Here is a 23,206-nt window from a genome sequence, read left to right on the forward strand (position 1 = left end):
TCCAGCTCTGCCAAGAATAATTCTCCATTCTTTCTGAACTGGGTGGCCATTACCCAGAATGGGAGAGTTCTGTGTGGATGGATAGGAACCAGTCTCCAAAATCTATCATTATGTGAAAAGGCAGGGGTTTCCCTGGTGGTCTAGTGGTTAAGAATCCATATCCAATGCAGGGGACACGGGTCGAGATGGCCCGAGATGATTCCACATCCCACGGAGCAACTAAGCCCGTGGACCACAACTACGGAGCCAGTGCTCTAGAGCCCACGAGCTGCAACTACTGAGCCCATACGCGGAACTAGTGAGCCCACCTGCTGCAGCTATTGAAGCCTGCAGGCCTAGAGCCTGTGCTCTGTCACCAGAGAAGCCACCGCAAAGAGAAGCCACCGCGCCGCAACCAGAGAGTGGCCCCCGCTCGCCACAACTAGCGAAAGCCTGCATGCAGCAACGAAGACCGAGCTCAGCCAAAAATAAATATTAAATAAAAATCTTTTTTAAAAAAAGGCAGAACGCAGATCAGTGTTTAAAAAGTATAAACTAGCATCAGCATATACACTAGTACAGTATTTGCTTTCAAGAAGATTATCTGAAATTATGCAAGTGAAGCTGTTCATTTGAATACAGAACTGGACATTTTTCCTTTTCTTTTTGATGATTACGACTTCATTGTTTTTAGAGCAATTAAAGGTTTATAGACCTGGAGAAGGGAATGGCAACCCACTCCAGTATTCTTGCCTGGTGAATCCCATGGACAGAGGAGCCCGACAGGCTGCAGTCCATGGGGTCGCAAAGAGTCGGACCTGACTGAGCAACTAACCCTAAAGATTTATAGCAAAACTGAAGGTAAAGAACAGAGATTTCTCATATACTGTCTGCTCCCATAGATGCCTAGCCTGCCCCGGAGTGGTAGAATTTGTTACAGAATCTGTGTTGACCCAGCATGATCACCAAAAGTCCATGGTTTACTTCGAGGTTCTCTCTCCTGTTGTACATTCTGTGGATTTAGACAAATGTATGATGACATGTCGCTGTCACTGTGGTACCATACAGAGTGCCCTCCCTGCCCTTAACATCCTCTGTGTGCTTTCTCTTCATCTCTTAACCACCCCAACTCCTGGCATCCACTGACCTTTTTACTGTCTCCATCGTTTGCTTTTTCCAGAATGTCCTATAGTTGGAATCATACAGTGTGTAGCCTTTTCAGTCTAATTTCTTTCACTTAGTCATATGCATTTAAGGTTCCTCTGTGTTCCTTTTTTAACTTTTTCTTCTAAATCTTTCTATAGTGTATGACTTTTCTAAGTATATGCATTATTATATTTATTTTTAACGAAAAATGATGACAGGATTATCTGTGTGGAAAGATTATGCATAGTTTTGCTTCTTTTATTTTCCCCCTAAAAAAAGCCCACCTTGTACACGCGATTTTTAATGCTGTTCTGGATATTACGAGTCTTGTCTAATCATGTCAGAATGTGACACATAAGATGTCAAGCAAAATTATCCCAAGCCCCAAACTTTCTCTTATTATCCCACCTTATGACTTATCCTTTCTGCAGTGCCCACCACCCCCGAGCACACACAGGGCTAGGTCCTGGCAGCGTGGTACCCCCACAGCAGGGGGATGGATGCCCTTCTGCACTCAGTAACACATGAGTGGTGGTGTGACTCTGCTGGTGAGAAGGGGAACAAAGTTGAGTCAGAGCTTGTGATACAGACTGGTCCTGAGCATTCGTGATGTGCCTCTGGTGTGGAGGAAGGGACCGTATGGCTGGTCTATGACCAAGATTCTTTTCAGCCCCTGAGTCTAGGAAATCCTGCCCCGTCAGTAGCTCAGACACAGCACCCGGAAGGAAGCTCACTCACTCATCAGATCCTTATTGGATGCTTGCCATGGCTGTTCATAGCCCAAATCTCAAATCCACCGTGTTCTCCTCAAAACATGGCACGGGGTTGTGGGAGCAGGGTTCTCATTTAGACTGTGCTGCTCACTTGCACTGTAACTTGGGAAAGGTCACATCACTCCAAGCCTCAGTTTCCTCATATGTAAACAGCAAGGTGTTGGGTCAGATGCCCTCCAAGTCCCCTTTCAGAAATGTTGAGCCATCTAGGATTTTGAAAACTGTCTAGTACCCCCCACCCCACCCCCTTCTAGCCTCTCTCTCTTCTGGAAGCAAGCAGATTTAGAAAGGAAACAGGAAACAAGCTCTCTTTTGTTCTAGTTTACTGATACGTGCTGCCAAATAGGCATGAAAGATCTCAACCAAGATTTCCAAGGTAGCCTTGCACATCTGAAGGTAAACCAAAATAAAGGAACCCACAGTCTCACAGAGTGATAGAATCAGACAGAGGGTCTCCGAGAGAAACCAGAGCGGGGTTGGAAGCCTCTGTAAAATATTACCTGGGCCCTGGAATCTAAAGTGATGGCACCAGATATTACCTATTGCTGCTAAATCTTCTCAGATTATTCAAAAATTCAGACTTTGATTCTTAGCAGGCCATCATTCACCCTATGAAATCTGGCAAAACTAGCTACATTAGACTAGGAAGTTCTGATGAAACAGGTAAAAGGCTTTTAAGAAATGAGCTGGCAGTGGCAAGGCCAAGCGTTTCAGGGAACAGTTGCTAGCTAAGCTGTAGCATCTCAGAGAGTTGCTACCCTTGACTTAAGACTGGAGAGCTCTGGAGTCTCGGCCAGGTCCTGAGCACATCTGGACCAGGATGTGCTTCTGGGCATATTGCTTGTGCGGAGTCAGAACTTAGCTCCTTTCTCAAATGGACCTGAACCTCAGGTTACAGATGCCACTTGGTCATTGGAACTTGTGTCTCTGACACCTCGAGGGAGAGAAAGACTGTGTCCCTGTGTGTGCCAGTGAAAATGGGGGAGGGGGGAAGAGAGGAAGAAAGGAGCACAGAGGAACAGGCAGGCAGCAGACTTAGACCCCAGAAAACCTAAGAGCAAGGAGGCCTAATGGAGAGGAACTTTACTTAGCAAGAGGGTCTGGCTTTGACCCCTGACTTCCCATCTACTCCTCCATTAACCTTGGTACAGTCCCGATCTTGACAAGCTTCTGTTCCCATTATAGCATGCGAGCAATAATATGCACCAGGTCGGACTGTGATGATTGAAATTAAAGGATACATGCATGCATGTCCACTACAGTACCTGGCACGTAATTGATGCTTAATAGATGGTGGTTATGTGTAAATCTAGTTTCTCTGGTGGCTCAGGAGGTAAAGCGTCTGCCAACAATGCGGGAAACCTGGGTTCAATCCCTGGGTCAGGAAGATCTCCTGGAGAAGGAAATGGCAACTCACTCCAGTACTCTTGCCTGGAAAATCCCATGGATGGAGGAGCCTGGTAGGCTACAGTCTATAGGGTCACAAAGAGTCTGACACGACTGAGTGACTTCACTTTCACTTTCTGTGTAAATCTAACTCCTACTCCAGTAAGTACTATGGCAAGAAAGTGTGCAAGAGGGGAGGACAAAGGACTCAGCAAAGAAGACTGGAGGAATTTGGGAAGCAAGTGAGCAAAAGAGGAGTCAGGGCAAGTTTCAGCTCTTAAGTGTCTGCAGGGCTGAGGAGGTGAGCAAGATGTGAACCGACAGCCTTTGGTGTGGGTGTTTCCTATCTGGGCCCGCGAGGCTGGGTGAACAATAATCCACCAGGCTTCCTCTGAAAGGCAGCTAATCTCCTGCAGGACCAAGGGCCATGAGGCCCCTAAGGTTTGTGCCTGCTTCCATTTTCTCAGGGTTTAAGTCAAGCCATTGACTTGTAACATTTACAAACTGCTGGGTTCTAGGCAGATATGTCTCTGGCCTGAGATTGTGCGGGCAAATAAGCCTCAGATGGACGATGTCTGTTCTCCGCCCTGTCCATCCTCCGCCCCAGGATTCTCTGACCCGTTCTTTGAACTGAACTAGCAGGGAAAGAACTTCGGACTCTCTCACAAGTCAGACCAGTTGAGAATCTGAGAGCAGAGAACAAGGATGTGACAGGAAGAGAAGATTCGTGCTGTGATCTGCTGGGTTCCCTGGGGAGCTTCTCAAGCAAGAAAGCGGGACTGATGGGCCGGGGAGAGGAGGCTGTGGAGGAAGTCGAGGCCCCTGGGAGAGGGAGAGGGAGAGGGAGAGGGAGAGGGTGCTAAGCCAGCAACCTGTGCCCGCTCTGCCTGTTCTCTGATGCCCTGTGTTGGAGCCAGCTTACTGAGCTGCCTTCCTCTGCCAGAGGAGGAAAGCCCCTGGGCTTGATCAGGGGTCCTGGGAATAAAAGCCCTTGCAGGCGTGTTTCTTGGCACGCGTGCTAAGTCGCTTCAGCCATGTCTGACTCTTTGCGACCCCATGGACTGTACCCACCAGGCTCCTCCGTCCATGGGATTCTCCAGGCAAGAATACTGGAGTGGATTGCCATGCCCTCCTCCAGGGGATCTTCCTGACCCAGGGCTCAAACCCACGTCTCTTAAGTCTCCTGCACTGCAGGTGGGTTCTTTACCACTAGTGCCACCTGGGAAGCCCTGTTTCTTGGAGCCTCCCTTTAATCCCAGCTTACAGGCACTCCTCTGCCATGATGCCTCGGGTCCTCTTATGATCCTGGGTCTCTCCAGATGGGCACTTCTCAAACAGGCAGTGTTTTCTGCTCAGGAAACCCTTCAGCAACCTTCACTGCATCTCTCCTCCCAGGGTCTCCCCCTGCTCTCTTTGAAGACATAATGGGCAGAAGTGATTTCTTAAAAAAAATAAAATCACAGTTGATGAGGGTATTCTAAAAAAAGATCATTTCTCCCCTAAGAGGAACTCTGATGCCTGTTAGTACAAATTCTTCCCCCTGATATACACACACACACATTTATTTATTTATTTATTTTCACAAGATTTGGGTTATACTTGGTTGTGCAATGTTTGGGTTACACAAATGTTAACAAGTTTTTCCACCAATGTTTTCCACTAAAAACATTTTTCAATGTCATTATCTGTTTTTCTACAGCATGATTTTAATGTCCATGTCATGCTCTTATACCAATGCCCCCGTTATTTAATTAACCAGTCTCCTACGGGTGGATCTATAAGTTATTTCCAACACTTCACTAACATGCACAGTGCTGCCACAGAAAAGCCACAGAAGTGTTCTTTCTGCTACATGTGTGCCTGTTAATTATCTTATCCCCAAACATATCTGGTGCCATGGAAGAATGGCGGGAGAGATGATCCGAAGAGGAGAGGTGTTTTTAAAGTCTAGAACGAGTACAGGATGGCATTTTGGCTTCTGAGATTCTTTTCCCCCATCCTGATTCAGAATTCCTGCTGATGGACATGACATGGTTACTTGGCCAGAGCTGACAAGATAAAGATAACCTCAGGCAATGGGTTTCTTCTGAACATATCTGGGTATATACCCATCATCACATTCCAAATGGCCCAACTGGTTCTTTCAGCGTCCACTTCTAACCCAAGACAGGGTGTGAATGAAGACAAACAACAATCCTGTCCTACCTTCTTCCTCCTGCTCACTCCTCTCTGTGTATATACCACAATGAAGTCATGTAAGAGGTGGGGGCTAGGAATAGGATAACTCGTAAGTAAGGTGCCGTAGCACCCGAGTCTACTTCTTCCTTCATGAACAGGAACACGTGACAGACAACAGAAGGCTGAATTGACCTCAGACTTTGACATGACAACTCTTGAGCAGATTCCAATACCCATCACAGGGTTTCCCAACCTCCTCTAAATGCCTGATGACCTGAGGTGGAGCTGATGTAATCATAATAGAAATAAAGTGCACAATAAATGTAATGCATTTGAAACATCCCCAAACCACCCCACCACCCCCAACCCCCACCCCGCGAAGTCCAAGGAAAAATTGTCTTCTGTGAATCTGGTCCCTGCTGCCAAAGAGGTTGGGGACCTTAATGGACTGTCAACACAAGACTGTCAACATAGCCTTTAGCTTATAAGATTTTAGAGTGGCTCTTCTGCTTGCCATTTTGTAAGCCAGGTACTGGTCAACAAAGGTGAATAAGAATATTAACTCCAATAAAATGGAGAGGGTGTGGAGAAAAGGGAACCCTCTTACACTGTTGGTGGGAATGCAAACTAGTACAGCCACTATGGAAAACAGTGTGGAGATTTCTTAAAAAACTGGAAATAGAACTACCATATGACCCAGCAATACCACTTCTGGGCATACACACTGAGGAAACCAGATCTGAAAGAGACACGTGCACCCCAATGTTCATCGCAGCACTGTTTATAATAGCCAGGACATGGAAGCAACCTAGATGCCCATCAGCAGATGAATGGATAAGGAAGCTGTGGTACATATACACCATGGAATATTACTCAGCCATTAAAAAGAATTCATTTGAATCAGTTCTAATGAGATGGATGAAACTGGAGCCCATTATACAGAGTGAGGTGAGCCAGAAAGATAAAGAACATTACAGCATACTAACACATATATACGGAATTTAGAAAGATGGTAACGATGGCCCTATATGCAGGGCAGAAGAAGAGACGCAGAAGTACAGAACAGACTTTTGAACTCTGTGGGAGAAGGGGAGGGTGGGATGTTTCGAAAGAACAGCATGTATATTATCTGTGGTGAAACAGACCACCAGCCCAGGTGGGAGGCATGAGTCAAGTGCTCGGGCCTGTTGGGCTGGGAAGATCCAGAGGAATCGGGTGGAGAGGGAGGTGGGATGGGAGACTGGGATGGGGAATTCGTGTAACTCTATGGCTGATTCACATCAATGTATGACAAAACCCACTGAAAAATAAAAATTAAAAAAAAAGAAAAAGAATGTTAACTCCCTAAAGATACCAATATCTTTTGAATATCTCCATTTCTTTATGAAGCCCTGGCACAGCCTGTGGTGAATGAGTTCTCATCAAATAAGTTTACGAAGAGTCTGTACCCAGGATTGTACAGTAATCATGAGCGGTGTGCAGCAGCCCTTGAGCACTGGGGGCATCCATCTGAAGAATACAAAGGGCAGGGGAAAAGGGCAACTTGGGAATGGTGAAAAGAAGAGACCTCCAAAAATAATGTTGCTAAAACAAAATGAAAGAAATACTTACTTGGCAATGTTTATTTGAATCCAGGGCAAGCATGTGCTAGAACTGGAAAAATACAAGGTCAGAAATTAATATGAATGGAATCCTAGGAGATTTATCCCATGAGATAAAGCCAAATGACTCGTGGTCGTGAGAGCAGCATCAGCAGTAGTGGGGGAGCTCTAGCTAGGTGCCAGGGAGGGCAATTATGGTGTGAATGAAGATACTGCCGCTTGAAGGGTACTGGCTCCCTGAGTCAGCCAGCTTCCCATTGTCATATGTTCTCAGTGCCTTAGACTTGGAGAAGACCTTTGGGGATCTGTGAGTCTAGGTCTCTTTACCCACCAGAGCCAATGTGGACTTGGGCTTAGACAATCCTGGCTCTTTTTCTAAAAATCAAATGGCCCTAGTAAATCACTTAGCTTCTTTCAGCCTCAGCTCTTAGAGGTAAGACCCATAAGACCTGTTTTCCCAGAGTCACTGTCAAGGTCAAATGAGTCGTGAAACACTATACAAATGCTTGGTATTGCTACTTACTGAGAATACAATGTATGTAAACCAGTATGATGTAGTTTTTCTGTGTGGGGTTTTAAAGATGCCCTACACATGCTTGTCTGGAAGGCAAAGAAGATGGGTGTCAAAATAGCTACAGTGATGGGCATGAGCTGAGTCTCTGGCTGTGAAAAATGATTTCATTCTTTGGAAAATGAAAGGGTCCACTTGATGATCATACCTGTAGATCTGGCTTCATTAGAAAAAGACCTCCCTACATGTTCTGTAGACTTGCACTTTTGGGCTTCCCTGGTAGGTCAGTTGGTAAAGAATCCACCTGCAATGGAGGAGACCCCATTTCAATCTCTGGGCCAGGAAAATCCCCTGGAGAAGGGAATAGGCTACCCACTCCAGTATTCATGGGCCTCCCAGGTGGCTCAGACGGTAAAGAATCCTCCTGCAATGCGGGAGACCTGGGTTCAGTCCCTGGGTTGGCAAGATCCCCTGGAGGAGGGCATGGCAACCCACTCCAGTGTTCTTTCCTGGAGAATCCTCATGGACAGAGGAGCCTGGTGGGCTACAGTTCATGGGGTTGCAAAGAGTCGGACACGACTGAGCGACTAAGCAGACACACACATGTTCTGTGAAATTGTTACCCTTAGGCAGGGATGTGCTGTAATTTATAATTTACAGGTTTTAGAAAAATAGTTCTTTCTTAGCAAGTTTGAAAAGAGGGAAATTACCTGATCTTGATAAAAAGCATCTACCGAAGAAACTAAAGCTAACATCGTACTAAATGGTAAGAGACTTGGTGCTGTCCATGACTCTTCGTAGCAGCATCACTCAAATAACCCAATACTGGAAATGACCCAGCTGTCCTTCAACAAACTAATAGTTTAACAAAGTCTGGTACACTCATACCAGTGAATACCACTCAGCAATGAAAAGGAGTGAACTATCAATGCTTGTAACAGCTTGGATGCATCTCAAGGGGGGTTATGCTGAGTGAATAAAGGCTAATTTCCAACAACATCATACTATATGATTCTGTTTATATAATACCTTGAAGTGACAAAATTTAGAAACAGAGAACAGATTACTGCTTGTCAGGGGTGAAAAAGGAGGTGGGCATACAGGAGGGACGCTTGATGAAACTATTCTGTAACAACTTTGGGGGATAGACAGAGGAAACTATGTTTGTGATAAATGGTATAGAACTAACATATACACACAACAGTGTGTGCCAGTCAGCCCTAAAGGAAATCAACCCTGCATATTCATTGGAAGAACTGTTGCTGAAACTGAAGCTGCAGGACTTTGGCCACCTGATGCAAAGAACTGACTTATTGGAGAATACCCTGATGTCTAGGAAAGCATGATGGCAAAAGGAGAAGGTGGGGACAGAGGATGAGATGGTTAGATAGCATCACTGAATCAATGAACATGAGTTGGAGTAAATTCCAGGAGATAGTGAACAGAGGAGCCTGGTATGCTACAGTCCATGGGGTTGCAAAGAGTCAGACCTGACTTAGTGACTGAGAAACAACAAGGTTGGAATATCTAAATAACATCTGTGGATTGTATCAGTGTCAACATGATAGTCAATATATTATACTGTGGTTTTATTAAGATATTGTCATTGGGGAAACTGGGTAAGCGGTTCAAGGGATCTCTGTATTATTTCTTACAAACTGTGTGTGAATCTAAAACTATCTCAGTAAAAATTTGAATTAAAAAATAGTATCATTGGGGTTAGTCTTGCCAGCAGCAGCTAAGATAGATGTTGTTTCAGGAAGAAACCAGAGACGTGTCACATCGACCCTATTAGTATCACAGTCGACTCTCAATGGAATTGGAGATGCAGGTGGTTTTAGGACATAAAAGAGAGAAGCCTTGGTGGAAACTCCACACTTGGTTTTGCTTGTTTGTTTTTGTCTTTGAATGCAGAGGAATAAGAGGATGAGAGGGTCCTGGAGAGTTACATAGGAAGCTTCCAAATGAGATACATACAGATAAAGTATGCAAATAAAATGAACACAGTCTCCATCAGGGTTCCACAGTTACACCTGACAAGAAGCAGAACTCAAGCCTCAAAGCTGCCTAATGAAGAAACTGAATTAAAATTCCTTATAGGCAGTCGAACATTCTAGGAGAGCACTGTGGGTAATGCTTAAGAGCACGGTCTCAGGTGATGGGTGGCTTAGAACCAATCCCAGCCCTGACACTTGTGCTCAGAATACTGCCTGACCCATTCATGCTTGATCAAGGTTATGTGCTCTTACTCTTATTACCCTTTCTAGGAGGATAGATGAATACCACCTCCTGGTGCAGGGCTGGATTCTCCAGAGCTGATCATGAAGCATGTCAGCCTTCTCCCTGTTTCTTCATTTCTTTGACCTGGGCTTCTGTTCACCAGTCAGAAGTCTGTAATCACCAAGAAGAAAATAACCCCGAATGTCACATGTTGACTAAGAACAATTGTTTGCTTACGTGTGCACTGAACTGAACTGAAGGTCTTCTGGGACCTGTTTGCCCTTGGGATAATCCTGGGGCTCCCAGTAGCTATTCTGGACTCTCATGGTTTAACGGTGGATGTTCCTTAGGGAACGTACATTGAAAATGCTTGAATGTAAAGCACTAGCTCAGGTGAGGTGGCCCACCTGCAGGGGCCCACTGGGGACTTATTAAACGTGTGGATTACAAGGACTTCCCTGGTGGTCCAGTGGTTGAGATGCCGCACTTTCAATACAGGGGGCACAGGTTCAATCCCTCCATGGGGAACTAAGATCCCACATCAGTGCAATGTGACAAAAAAAAAAAAAAGCAAAAAATTGGATTACAGGGTTCTTCCCTAGACCTTTAGAAGCTACATTGCTGGACATGGGGCCTGAGAATCTCCATGTTAACTAATGATGATTAGTTAGCATGGATGATTTAATGAGAAACACTCGTCAGATGTCAGGGTCTGGCACTTGAGAAACCCTGACTTTTCTCATCCTGTACAAAAGCCTTCAAGTTAGTGTGTGTGTGTGTGTGTGTGTGTGTGTGTGTGTGTGTGTGTGCCTATATGCTTGCATGCTCAGTCACTTCAGTTCGACTCTTTGTGACCCTATGGACTATAGCCCACCAGGCTCCTCTGCCCATGGGGATTCTCCAGGCAAGAATACTGGAGTAGGTTGCCATGCCCTCCTCCAGGGGATCTTCCCAACCCAGGGATCGAAACTAGGTCTCCCACATTAAAAGGTGGATTCTTTACCTCTTGATCTTTATTTTTACCCAATTCAAAACCGAGTCTCTGAGAGGCGAGCTCTTTTAACCCAAGGACACCAGGTGAGTGCCAGTGCTGGGGACATTGTCTTGAATCAGCTAACTCAGAGGCACTGAAATTGGCCAGCCACTTCTCTACTAAAAATATTTCCCTCCTCCCTCAAAGGCCGTCTCATGCTCTATAGAGTCAGGAACCAGACCTGTTCATTTTTCTGCCACATCTGGCTTTCAGAGCTCCTAGATTTCCCGAATTGTCAGCACTCCAGAGGAGCCCAGCATCTTTGGGTCTGTCTGCTACGCCATCCGTAAAGCTATCAGTGAAATACAGATGGTGGTTTCCAATCATCCACTTGTGATGAGAGAAGGGCTGAGAGCAGGCAGGAGGCAGGATTCCTGTCTGCAGTTTAAGGGGGTAGATGGGTGGAGGTGGGGGCGTACAACCAACTGTGGATTCAGAGGCTATCTAATCTATAAGTGAAAAGAAAATAGTCCCAGAACCCTTTCCCATTCTTTCCCTAAGCCTCCTTTTCTGACTACAAAGCTGCTTTTATTATGCTTTCTGCGTATACCCACCTACCTCCCCCACAAACACACTTTCGAAAAGAAAACCGGTAAGTAAAACTCAGCATCAAACCTAGATATGGGAAACATTTGAGTCAAGTGTGACTTTACTACATCCGAGACCAGGAAACGAAAAATGAGAAACTGGGGTTGGGCTCTGCCCTTGCTGCACAGGTTTGTGGGTGGAGCATTCTTGGCTGATCTTTGAATCAGCTCATGTCCACGAGCATGTGCCATGGGTCTGGCCCTGCGCCCAGGCTTCCTTCATGGCTCAGTGGGTAAAGAATCCGCCTGCAGTGCAGGAGACGCAGGAGAGGAGGGATTCGGCCCCTGGGTTGGGAAGATCCCCTGGAGTAGGAAATGGCAACCCGCTCAGGTATTTTTGCCTAGAAAATCTCGTGGACAGAGGAGCCTGGCGGGCCGCAGTCCACAGGGTTGCAAAGAGTCGGACACGACTGAGCACGCAGAGCATTGCACCCAGCTGTGTGGTGCACTTTCTCACTTCATCCTCAGAACAGACCGGTGAGGTTGACAGAGTCACTATCTTTATTTCAGAGAGAAGGAAACTGAGTCTCAGAGAGGGCCAGTCACCTTCTAAGGCCACACAACTGGCCAGGAGTAGTCAGCATAAAAAAAAGAAAAAAAAATGTGCATTACAGGATTCCACCCTAGTAACTCAGGTCTGCTCTTAAATTCTTTGTACCCCTTAGAAAGTAGACATCTTTTTGTGCAAACTGGAGATGGCCCATCTCCTCCCAGCTGTCTTCTTTGCCCTCCCCACAATCCAGTGACATAAAAGCAAGTCAAACATAGATGATTTCTGAAATGAAGATTCCTAGGCGTTTGGGAGGACCCAAAGCTTTAACTCAACAGCCACTGTCGAGGGGAAAGATCTGTGTGTTACGTGGCAAAGGCCACACAGTCACACACCCTGACCTAGTAATTATAACCCTGGGATTATAGGTTATATTTACCATAAACAAAACCTCCATGAGTATATTTGTCATAAAGCTACTTCAGTATCTAAAATGTAGAGGCAACATAAATGTCCAAAAAGAAAAAAGAGAATCAAGAGAAGAGCGTTGTTTCCAGAACTCTTGAGTTCAAGTATTCATGTACACTGAGAGGAAAATCAGCACTTTTATGGAAAGGTGAAGCTGGGTGGGTTGTAGCAGTCCTGGGTATGAAGTCTAATAAGTAAAAATACCCATCATTTCACTGCACACACTAAATTTCCATTGCTATGCCATAGAAAGACCCTCTGTCACTTTGCAGTGTATATAAGTATCAAATCACCAGGTTGTACACCCAAAACCAACAAAATATTTTGTCAGCTTCACCTCAATTTCTTTTTGAAAAAGGAATCAAGATGCTAAAGAAGACCCTCTAAATTACCTCCCAAAATGTGTCTGACCTATTCTTGAAAATTTGCTTTAAATTAAGCTGTAGTTTCCTGCACTCTCTGTGCAGGATTCGGAATGGAAATTTTCTCTGATTAACATACATGTTGCTGGGGAAACCACATTTGACCAGTGATTTCCTAAAGAACGAGCGTTTATGACAATCGGTTTTTGTGCCCGGCGCTGTGTGAGGCATATAACATACATTAATTACCTCATTTTATCATCACAGGAGTTCCTGCAAGATAGGTATTATTATCTTCATTTAACGCATGAGAAGGAGGTCGAGGGAGATGAAGTAACCTGCCCGAGGGCCTGGGCTAGCCCGTGTTGGAGCTTGGACTCCAGCCTAGAACTCTGCCTCCAGATGCCACCCTAATCTGCAGCCAGGACTGGCACAGTCCCCTGAGCCTGTTCAGAGTGGTCGTGACCTAGACCAGCTGTGAAATGTCCTGAGTGTCACCTCTCCCCAGATCCAAGCTCTTTCCACTTGACTGCTATGCCAACGCCCCTTGAAATCAATTTGAAAATAGCTCAGATCGTTTGGTTTGGGAAAATTTCCCCGAGGAATGTAATAGCCACTTTTCAGGCCCCCTTCCAAAAGAAGAGACCAGCAAGGTGTATTAGCCTCCTAAGGCCGCCATCATAAAAGGCCGCAAACTGTGTGGCTTAAAATAACAGAGATGTGTTGTCTCACGGTTCCGGAGGCTAGTTGTCCAAGACTGAGGTGTTGGTAGGCTTGGTTCCTTCCAAGAGCTGTGAGGGAGAATCTGTTCGAGGCCTCTCTTTCAGCTCCTGGTGTCCCCCAGCATTCCTTGACTGGTAGGTGGCCATCTTCTCCCCATATCTCTTCACATCGTCTCTCCTGTGTGGGTCTGTCTCTGTGTCCAGATTTCTCCTTTTTATAAATCATATTGAATTAGGGTCCATCCCGCTGACCTCATTTTGACTTGACTATCTCTGTAAGAAGGTTGCCAAAGGAAATGGCAGCCCACTCCAGTATGCTTGCCTGGAGAATCCCAAGGACAGAGGAGCCTGGTGGACTGCATTCCATGGGGTTGCAAAGAGTCGGACACGACTGAAGCAACTGAGCACCTCTGTAAAGACCCCTCTCTCCATGTGGGATCACATTCTGAGGTGTTGAGGGTTAGGACTCGCAACATACCTTGTGAGGAGGACACAATTCAACTCCTAATGGCAAGGCAGCCTTGGGGAGTGGGCTCCTCCTCCTCACTCCTGGACCTTGGTAGGTCTTTCCTTTCCTCCCGTCCAGCCCATGCTCCCCTCTTGTCCAGCAGGTAAGGGCAAACAGCAGTGAATCAACTGTCAGAAGAAAACCAATGGCTCCATGAACTTGGTCTTCCGCCTCCCATCTAGTTTCCCTTCATGTCATGCCAACAAGTGGCATTTTGCCCAGGCTGTCACCATGCCCTGCATGCACCAGGAAAAACAGAAGCAAAACAAGTGTCAGAGCCAAGAGAGCCTGACATGTTTTAGCCAGAGGTCTTGGTGTGGTTGCCTTGGGCAACATCTAACTTATGATTTCCTCTGTCTGAGTGTGTGAGCGCTTGTACAAAAGGGTTCTTCAAGTTCCTGATTCTCTAACATGCTCCTACTGCAGATTCCTCTATGGAGCTAAGAAAGCCTGCCAAGCTCTTTCCATAAAACCATACCCTAACTCCCCAAGGTTGGCAGTGGAAGAGGAATCTCCACATGGGGGGCGTAACAGAATTCACAGCCCCAATTCTTGTCCTCCAGTTTTACCTCTCTCTTGTAAGTTGCACCAGCCACCTCTGCTGTCACCAGCTTAGGCTCAGGGAAGGCACTCCTTTCCAAGTATGAGGGGAAGCTTGTCTTAATTCTCCCCTGCTTGGCTAATTCCAGGATGCTGCATTTATTCAAACTTGTCAGAAGACCCCAAGTCAGAAAGTTCAAAATACTTATTTCAAAAGGGCTTCTATCAATAGATAAGGTGGTCTGGGAGCCCAGGCCCGTCTCCACCTGTCTCCCTACCCACCTAATAACTGGATCTTCAGATCCAAATATACACCAAGGTCACAGGCAAGGACAAGCCCCCTTTCCATCCAGCCTGAGACCTGCCTTCCCAGGTCCACCCTCTCCTCTGCAGAGACTGGCCAGCAGTGGCAGCACTCACTCCCTGCAGGGAAAAATCCTGCAGGAAAAAATTCAGAGTTTTGGCTTGGGAAGACCACATCCGAACATCATCCAATCTCTGTGCCCAAACAAACCTCCACAGGGAAGTGGCGGAATTGTGTTAGACAAGCCCTTTCTTTCACTTCCCACCAGTTCTGATGATCATTGCCAACCCAAGTAACATGCCTACCCAAAGTAACAGAACAGAATTCCTTTGGAAGAGGAACCAATGAGACAGTTTCATCCTTCTGTTAGGTGGCGAGTGTTTATATTCATAAGCTGTTAGATGGAAATGCATGGTAGAAATTACTCAATGAAGTGGAGTCCTTGTTTTACAGGTAGGAAACTGAGGCCCAGAAAGGGAAAGTGATCTGCGTAATGTTGGCTAGTGGTAAAAGTGACTCTAGAATCCAACTCTTATGATTCTCAGCCCAGCACTCTTTAGCATATTGATCCCTGCTGTATAGTGGAGCACAGAGACTTGTTATCTTAAACCTTAATTCAGACAGAGATCAAGTTGCTACAATGTGGAAGAAAACTTTTCATGGATCATCAGTGAATCCAGAATGGCAGTCTAAAATCTCCTGGGATAAAGGGCTCTAGGCACATGAGTGTAACAGCAGAGGAAATATATTTCAGAGTGTTCCTAATGCTAGTCATTTCTAACTCCTGGATGCCACTTACATTAATCCTTTTCTCCTGCCTTTCTGCCTCCATTTGAGTCAACCTAGTCACCATCATTTCATCATTCAAATACACTCTTGCCTAAAGAATAAAGTCCCAGATCCTCAACATGAACCAGAAGGTTCCATGTGTCCTGGTATCATCTTGCTTTTCTAGCTTTATTCCCTTTTACCCTTCCCTTCAGTCTCTCTGCTCCAGCTGGGCATGGCTTCTCAAAGCTCCTCAAATAGGTGTAATCAGTCTTTCTTCCTGCCTCCCTCCCTCCCTCTCTCCCTGCTTCCCTTCCTATCTTTCCTTTCCCCTCTCTTTGTCTCTCTCTTCCATATGTGTGTGTTAATCGCTCAGTAGTGTCCAACTCTTTGCAGCCCCATGGACTGTAGCTTTCCAGGTTATATGGAATTTTTCCATGAAAAATCCATGAAATTTTCCAGGCAGTAATGCTGGAGTGGGTTGCCATTCCCTTCTCCAGGGGATCTTCCCAACCCAGGAACCAAACCTGGGTCTCCTGTATTGCAGGCAGATTCTTTGCCGTCTGAGTCACAAGGGAAGCTCTGTTCCCTATAGAAAGCTTCTTATTTCCACCTAGATCAGTGGTTCTCACACAAGGGTGGTCCTGCCCCTCCCAGGGGACATTTGGTGATATCTGGAGATATTTATTTTTTTGCTTGTTTCAACTGGCATCTAGTTGGTAGAACATAAGGATGTAGCTAAACATCCAGCAATGCACAGGACATTTCCCCTCCCTCACCCCACTAACAAAAAATAAAATGTTGATAGTGCTGAAGTTGAGAAACACTCAACCTTTGGAACCCAGCTTAAACACCACTTCTTCCAAGAAGCCCTTCCATGACACTTGATATTAGTTTAGGGCCCCTCCCCCCTCAGTAGGCTCCTACTCATCACTTTTCTTTCGTAGCCCTTGGCACATGGGAGTATTTGAGATAATGTACCATCTGCTTGCCACTGCAGTGTATCAGCTCCAGGATGGAGTGGAGTGTTAGGTTCATCACCTCATCCCAGCGCCCTATGCGGTACTCTGTGAAGTTAGGCATCATTTTTTGTTTTGTTGACCCTAGGACACAGAAGAGGCCAGTTTACACAGGTGCCCTGTCTTTTACCAAGTGACATGGTTTCTAAGGGCTTCACACGCAGACCCACAGATACCTGAGACAAGAGCACGGTCTTGGGAGCCAGGTGGAAGTGGGAGGATATCACAATTCTGCCACCTCCAGCAGGTTACTTAATTTCTCTGGAACTGGATTTCATCAACAGTAAAAGATGCATAACATAGAACCTGTCTCCTAGAGTTGATGTGAAGATGAAAAGATGAGTACCACCTCTGACATAGGGTAAGGGATTAATAATTGAGAGAAAGTAAAAGCAGTGGGACAATAGACCCTTAGACCTATTCTAAGGGTCTCCTGTAGCCCCCAGGCCCTGGGTAGTGGGCAGAGGAATGTGGATGGGACATCAAGAGACTGCTAGTCAACCTGTCTTTCTTAACTTCTTCAACTCTAAAATGTGCCTACCAACATCTCATCTTACTTATCCCATGGGCTTGTTATATGCACCCCAGATAACTCCCCACCCAAACAAGAGAGGTGCCTAAAAATCACCTGTAGGAAGGGCTTAGTGCAGTCCAGACTGTCTTACCTCCTCCACCCTCGGTCTTCTTAAGAGCTCTGGCCTGCTACCCTTTCTTACCTGCATTCCCCATCTCCATCCAGACGTTTGGAAAAGCAGCCCGTTTGAATTAGAGCTCACCCCGGCTTCCTCCATCGTCCTGGGCTCTGCCTCTCGTGCTGGTAGGGCCTGCACCCGCTGTAACCTGCCTGGCCCCACCTCCCACACGGCCTGGACCCTGGTCCGCAGCCAGGTCTCACAGCCCACACCCGATCAGCAGGGGAATTCCAGACATTTTCACCGAATGAGACCTGGAAATTGATTGCTATCATTCTTTTGCTCAAGGTTGGGGAGGGGAAGGACTTCCCGTTTTCAGGCCTTTTTGCTTCCCCCCCAGTTTTAGACATTCAAAACCTGTTTTTAGAAGAAACAAAGGTCCCCTGCCTTGACTGCTAGGGTCAGCAGACAGAAGTGTCTGTTTGAGAATGGAGGGCTGGACAGGAAGAAGACTCTCAGCAGAGAACAGAGGACATAAGTTGGGACACAGAGACGTTTCGGATAGGCACCCCTTTAGCCCTGGGGGCAGTGCTTGGAGCCAAGTCCCACACAGGTAGCAAGCAGCCAGTGAGGTTCAAGGGCCTTGACAGAGCTCCATCCGCAGAGCTGTGTGAGCTCAGGGCAGACTCCAGCAGCATGGTGGCAGGGCAGTGGGCAGAGGGGCCTTGACTCCACGGCTGAGGAAGGAGAGGGGAGTGTGCCGGTGGCATCAGCTTGGCACGATGGACCCACCCACGCCCACGGGATGAGCAGCCTGCTGCTTCCGTCAACAAGTCTGACTTTCTGCCTTGTGGCTGGTGGAACCTGGTGGGGCAGTTTCCAGATCTGGATTGCTTCTCTTCCATTTCCTGGTTCTCACACCTTCCACTCAGTCTGCAAAAGAGGATGTTTCTCATTTGGGTTTTTTTTTTTTTTTTTTTTTGTCCAAACTGCTTGACGAAAGATCTGGCCTCTTAATCAGCAGTTCAGATCCCTGGGAAGTTATTTCAAGAATCAAAACAGCTCTAGTTAGACCCCCTAAAGATTAAAATCTGTGACTTGCCTCTATCCAGAGGATGGTTCTGCCACTGTGGGAGAAACCTTAGTGCAAAGGACCAGGGCATCGGCAGCCTCCCCCATCCCACCAGCCAGGTCTTGGCAGGAAGCAGGTTTGACCTCCCAAGTCTCTGCTTTTATTTGCTTTGAAGAAGGTGCCCTGCTCCCCACGCCACCCTTTTGAAACATTCCTGCAGTATGTATAACACATCTTTTTGTCTTCTGTCAATGCTTGCTAAATGCTTGAGTGGTAGAACGGAGGCCAAGGAAGCTCAGAAGGGCTGGGATTAGGGTGAGGCAGATGAGCACCCCCGCACCCGGGGCACGATATATAAGGAGGCACTCAGTCTCCAGGCGCAGGCTTCCTCACCCTGAGCCTGGCGCTGTGACTGATGGCTGGTGAGAGAAAGCTTCCAGGGGAGACGGTTTACTCAGAGATGACTGAAGGGGCCCCACATAGGCACTGGCCAGCCTCAGTGGGAAGCACAACTCAACCCATAATACAAGGCCAGGTAACTTGCTCATTGAAGGATACACAGCTTGTTGATGGTGAAACTGCATCCTGGAACCCAGGATCATTTGACGACAAATTCCATGGCATAGAGCCCACTGTAAAGCCCGGGCACCTGTAGTATATATACCTTTACTGGTCCGAGGGGAAGAACCAAAGAGAGACATTCAGAGTCTGCCGCTGTTGTGTTGATGGCACCTTTGCTTTTTGCCCCCGTCCTCTGCAGCCTGCCTGCTCCAGGCTGAGCTGGTGAACTATGAGCGAGTCAAGGAGTACTGCCTCAAAGTCCTGAAGAAAGAAGGGGAGAATTTCAAGGCCCTTTACCGATCCGGTGTGGCCTTCTACCACCTTGGAGACTACGACAAAGCACTCTACTACCTGAAAGAGGCAAGAACCCGACAGCCAACAGGTAAGGCGGCAATTGCTCTTTTCACCAACAGCCCCCAGGGGCAGCTCCCAGACCATCTCACCTCCAAGGTCAGCTTTTTCTGGCTGGCAGGGCCAGGCAGGGGTATAAATGGCAAGTGAGGGGCCAGATGAGTGCTAGGTCTTGGAAGAAGCAGAGCACATAGAGTCCGTGCCTTTGGGATCTGAGCTCCAGGGAGCTTGGGCACCTCTTCTGTTTAGATAGGGTATGGATTTCTTCATTTTTCTAACCCAGAATCCAGCCCTCTTTACTTATTCATTGAATCCATATTTCATTCTTACTATGTGCCAAGATTTGTGCTGGCTGCCAGGGATATAGATAAGAAGATGCAGTCCCTATACGTGAGGAGTTCACCTTCTGGTTGATGAGACAGAATACAAATGGATAATTTGGAGGGTAAGCCCAACATTCTTCCAGGAAGAATGCTCCTCCAGGCAGATCCCAGATAACAGAGCATGCATTATCTGTACCATTCACTTAAATCATGGCCACCAGCCCCACCATTCATTCATGTCACAGATATATACTGAATGAGGACCAAGAACTCTTCCAAGTGCTGGGCAAATAGCAGGGAATGATGCTCAAAGATGATGCCTTCAAGGAGTTTGTGTTATAATGGACGAAGATGGACAGTAAACAGATAGATTGATAATGTAATGTTTAATTGTAGTAAGTGCCATAAAGAAAATAAAGCAGAGTCAAAGGATAAAGACTAATGTGGGTGCTATTGCAGACCAGGTGGTCAGGAACACCTTCTCTGAGGAGGCATGTTTTAAATCTTGACTTTGACTTGCTGTTGCCATGGTTGTTCATATGGCTGATTTTTTAAAAACGCAATTCTCCCTCCAAGGAATCTTGCTAGAATGAATTTACAAATACCCAATATACTTTTTTCTTTTTTTTTTTTAAGAATACTAATATCTTTATATGTTGTTGATTTGTTTTCTGTATATAATTTGTGTTCCCCCAACTACACTATAAGCAACTTGAGGACTAAGAATAAGACTCATTCAACAAAATTTTCTTGAGTACCTGCTATATGTCAATACTGTTCTGAATGCCCTGCCTGGCATTTTGGAATATTATACAGCATTCCTTTCTACTCCTGGAAGTAGACATCTCAGGCAGCCCTGAAACTCTTATATTCTGGTGTGGGGGCGGGGGGCTAAACAGCTATTCTCTGTCCTTTCCCACTCACTAACTTAAGGATTGGAATTGGAAATTCTTCTATTTGTGGTCAGGTGGTTGCCTAGAAGAGCAAAATCGGACAATGAATCACAAGTCCTTTTAAACTCTCCAATTAAAAAAAAATTACAATCAGTCAGTATTTACTGATCATTTGGATTGAGTGCTTTTAGACATCTATTTTGATCCTCTCAGCAGTTTTATGAGGAAGGTTTTACAGTCCCTGGGAGAAGCAGCCTTTGGAGTCAGGTGCAGTGACTATGTGTTATCTCCTTGGGCATCTGACTTGATCTCTCCGGTTTTAATTTTCATCACAGTCAGGATGATGAGACATACCTTACAGGATTCTAATGAGCGCTCATTGAGACAGTGAAAGTTAAAAACATGACCCAAAGCAGACACTCAAAAATGGAGGTTGTTTCTTGCAAGACAAGACAGGATACTCAAAGAAACTGGTAGGTTGCCTGAGGTTAAACAGTAGCTAACTCTGAACTAAAAGTCTCAACTCACTGGGCTGACTGAGGACCACTGGGATTGCTACTGCACAGAAATAAGGGAAGAAATTCTCGCTCCTGTCCTCTCCTTCCCATCTGTCCTCTGGGTCACGGGGACCTGTCCCCATGGAGGCAGGGAACGAGAGGAACTGCACTCCGGTTGCCTTCTCGGTCACCCTGGACCTTGGTTGAGTGAGCCTGGCCTGTCCTTGATCTGCAGATGCAGCTTCGGTCTGATCCCCTGTAGACCCACCAGTCCCCTCACCAGCTGTTCCCTAAGGTGTATTTCTCTCCTCACAGACACCAATGTGATTCGATATATCCAGCTGACGGAGATGAAGCTCAGCAGATGCTCCCAGAGAGAGAAGGAAGCCATGTAACCAGAACACCTTTCTAGAGCCGCGCCTGGCCCGGGACATCTAAGCACCGCGTGGTGGAGAGACCCTCCCTGGTTTCTGTTCCTTTCTCCTCACTTCCTCCTCCTATTACCCCTCATCTTCTTATCTACTCTCTTTGCGCACGGAAGGAGACCTGCGGGTTTGGAATCTGGTGGGCTGCCCCGACAGTGGAAGACAGCCTCCTTTCAGGAGGGACAACCGCTGAAAGAGACCCGGCTTTGGCGGGAACAGCCGGAGAGGACTGTCACAGGTTGGGAGTGCCACTACAGCTTCGACTTGGGCCAGCGCTCCTGACGAGAGGCAGAGCCCGGCAGGTGGACCCTCCCAGAGGCGTCAGGCATGGAGCCCACGGGCTGGACCCCTCCACAGCTTCTTCACAGACTGGAGCATCTCACGGCAACTGTGATGAATCCAGGAGCCAGACAGACACCAGAAGCATCGGTTAAGCCCACAGAGTCCGAGAATTTGTACACTGGATTTCTGCACACACACACACACAATGCCCGCTCCCCACCCCCGAGAACCCTCAGCCCCTGCCTCCCTCCCTCCCTCCCTCGTGTCTCGTTCTGTGCTTTCTCCTCTCCCCCTTGGGGATCTGAGACTCCGCCAGGATTCACATGCCATCGAAACCCACTCTCAGTGCCCGCTGGTGACCACACATACCATTCCCCCAGACTCCCGCCCAGCAGGCAGCTGTGACTGCAGAAATCAGGGTAGAGTGGGCCAAGGACTGACCACATAGGACTGGGGGGAGGGAGAGATGACGTCTAGGGGACAGAGCATTGTGTAGACTGGGAGACGGAACTGTGGACGAAGTTAAGTGTGAATAAAAATAAATGAACAGGCAGCAGTCCCTGTCACTTCTGTTGGAAGCAGCCCACTGCCTCACTTTTACTCCCTCCCCCAACCCTCAGTCAGAGTTGCCTACAGCCAGGCAGGATGGGGCTTCCCCCAGAGCAATGGGCCACTTGTCCAGTGATGTACAATGCTGGCTGCGCCTTTGTGCTCTTAGAGTAGGCTGGGATTGTGGAGCCCGCCCAGGGACTTGGCTGGGTGGGAACCTGTAAGCCCCTTTTTGATGAAATTATCTGGACTCAATATCTAGCATGTAGAATGCGTTCAACAAATATTTGTTGACTGAGTGAATGATGACTGCAGACTGGTTCTCCTGCCTTAAACTCATTTTATCCCAGCCTAGGCTCCAGATACCTATGCTCTTTTTGCGATGCCATGTAGCTTCAGTCAAATAAGAAACATTTACTGAGGGCTTCTTGTTTGCCTGTCATTGTGCAATATGCCCTGGGACGAAGGATGTAGTCCCGGTCTTTAAGGAGATGGAAGAGTTGAGAAATAGTCATAGGAGATTATTACCAATGACACCTTTAATTTATATGATGCTTTAAGATTTTCGAAGCACTTTCATGTATTTTTTGTGTGATCAGTGAGACAATACTGTACAAATTAAAATATATACAGATGCAATAATGTTAATAGTGAGCATTTATTAAATGCATTCTCCTCAGATCTTTACATGTATAATCTCATTTCTTTCATGTAATTACCCTACTATTCCCATTTGATGGATAAGGAACCTGAGAAACAGAAAACTTGTCCAAGGTTGCATGGCCTTAAGTGGCATAGCTAGGATTTGAACTGAGTCCGTCTGACTCTAGAGTTTCAGCTGTTAACTACTCTGTAGTTAGTTGCTGCCCTAAAAAGTACTGGATTGGCCAAAGGTTTCATTTGGGATTTTCCATAAGATGTTATGGAATGAAATTTTTGACCAATTCAATATTATATTGGATAGTTGTTGTTGTTTAGTCACTAAGTCATGTTCGATTCTTTTGTGACCCTGTGGGTTGTAACCTG

General features: G+C 46.6%; 1 protein-coding gene across 1 annotated transcript in view; it reads left to right on the forward strand.

Annotated features, from left to right (window-relative positions):
- Positions 1–22,867, forward strand: part of TTC9 (tetratricopeptide repeat domain 9) — a 32,656-nt gene extending 9,789 nt beyond the window's left edge. Inside the window, exons 2-3 of the mRNA XM_065941049.1 lie at positions 19,060–19,242; positions 21,240–22,867. Of these exons, the coding sequence (XP_065797121.1) occupies positions 19,060–19,242; positions 21,240–21,319 (263 nt within the window). The 3' untranslated portion in view covers positions 21,320–22,867. The remainder of the gene's footprint in view (positions 1–19,059; positions 19,243–21,239) is intronic.
- The last annotated feature ends 339 nt before the right edge of the window (positions 22,868–23,206 follow it).

The sequence above is a fragment of the Muntiacus reevesi genome, chromosome 7 (assembly GCF_963930625.1).
Source record: "Muntiacus reevesi chromosome 7, mMunRee1.1, whole genome shotgun sequence".
Classification (NCBI taxonomy): domain Eukaryota; kingdom Metazoa; phylum Chordata; class Mammalia; order Artiodactyla; family Cervidae; genus Muntiacus; species Muntiacus reevesi.